The 1,563-nt window shown below is 48.9% G+C and overlaps 1 protein-coding gene across 1 annotated transcript in view; it reads right to left on the reverse strand.

Annotated features, from left to right (window-relative positions):
* Window positions 1-1,119: 1,119 nt before the first annotated feature.
* MYOM3 (myomesin 3) overlaps window positions 1,120-1,563 on the reverse strand; it is a 47,806-nt gene continuing 47,362 nt past the window's right edge. Inside the window, exon 35 of the mRNA XM_003799840.1 lies at window positions 1,120-1,383. Within this exon, the coding sequence (XP_003799888.1) occupies window positions 1,120-1,383 (264 nt within the window). The remainder of the gene's footprint in view (window positions 1,384-1,563) is intronic.

The raw sequence follows: 1,563 nt of genomic DNA on the forward strand, positions 1-1,563 counted from the left end.
AGAGGTGGTGGGGGCAGGAGCGATTCATTTATCCTTCAGTTCAGAAGTCACTTTAGAAATCAGGGGCAGGCATTACTGCCTGGTGTTGGGAGTATAGAGTAGTTTTATTTTCTCCTTTATCATTTCTAGTGCTTTCCAAAATTTTACAACAAGCATCAACATTTTATAATCCCTTCCCATTGTATTTTTAAAAAGAAGGTGACTGGAGGGCAGAGAAGTACTTAGATCCATCAAACAAGGCCAACCAGCGGCTGTCACTCCAGCCAGAGGCCCCATCCTGGAAGCAGCCCTGAAGGTTCTCAGCTCCCAGCCTGGCACCCAACACCACCTCACCGACCTCCTTGCCTTTGCTGCCACCACATCCTGCTCCTGAAATGCCCTTCTCCCGTTACAGTTCCAAATCAGACTCACTTTTAGAGCCCAACACTAATTCTGCCAATTGTGTGAAGGTGTTTTAAAGCCCTTCCTCCCCCTTTTGGGAGGAACTGCTGTTTCCCTCCTCTGACCTCTGGTGGCACCTTACTTGGACCTGTTTTATAATCTCTATTATCTCCTGCCTTGTCCTGGAGTCTTTTGCACCCGGGCTGTCTCTCCTATTGGACTGAGACCTCCTCGTGGGCAGGGCCTGCATATTATTTACCTTTGTATTCCCAGTGCTATGCTCAGCCCAGCCCAAGCTAGACTTCAAATCAATGTCTGCTGAACTTACACAAATTGAAATTTCAGTATCCTAAAAGAGGGGTGCCATATATAAGTTTATGGCAGGGCTCATCAGCACTGCTGACATCTGGGATCTGCTAATTAATTCTACATGGAAGGAAGTCCCAGAGTTTAGCAGTGCACATTGCCCCTACCTGCTAGGTGCCAGTAGACACCGAAATGCATCTAGGTGGCCTATTCCAAGTCCAGTGCTCACCCTAATCTCCCAGAGGCCTCTCAGGACCCCAGCAAGACCTTTCTTCTCCACTTAGGTGTGGCCACTCCATCCCATCGTCACATCCTGGGTTCTCCCCATACCCCTCCTTTTTGCCCTGCCCTCATGGCCCGTGCTAGGCTATGACCCACTGGTTGGCCCCACTGGTCTATGGAGACCAGCCTTCAGGCTGTGCCTGGACACTGTCACATCTTCGCCAGCTCCTTGGGCTCTTCCCCATGCTTGAATACACTGATGGTGACCTGGCCCGTCTCAGAACCATACTTGTTCTTGACGAAGACACCATAGCGCCCGCTGTCCTCACTGTTGACTCTCTGAATGGTGATGGTGACCTCTGTTCCCCTCACCTCCATTTTGTAGCGGTCATGGAAGGTGACAGGCTGGTCATTCTTCAGCCAAGAGATTTCAGGGGTAGGGTCTCCAGAGATGACACAGGTCAGGCACAGGGTCTGTTTCAATGGGCAGGAAGAGAATGCTTGGTCTTACTTCCTTGTGACTTGAACTTGGCATTCACCTTCATACCTCCAGAGAGCTCCTAGTACAGGTTGTTCCTTATGATAAATTTATTATGTGTGTGTTGTTAGGACCCATGTTATCTTAACCCCACATTCTTTTTTTTTTTTTTTTTT

The sequence above is a fragment of the Otolemur garnettii genome, unplaced genomic scaffold (assembly GCF_000181295.1).
Source record: "Otolemur garnettii isolate 467f Iridium unplaced genomic scaffold, OtoGar3 scaffold00156, whole genome shotgun sequence".
Lineage (NCBI taxonomy): Eukaryota > Metazoa > Chordata > Mammalia > Primates > Galagidae > Otolemur > Otolemur garnettii.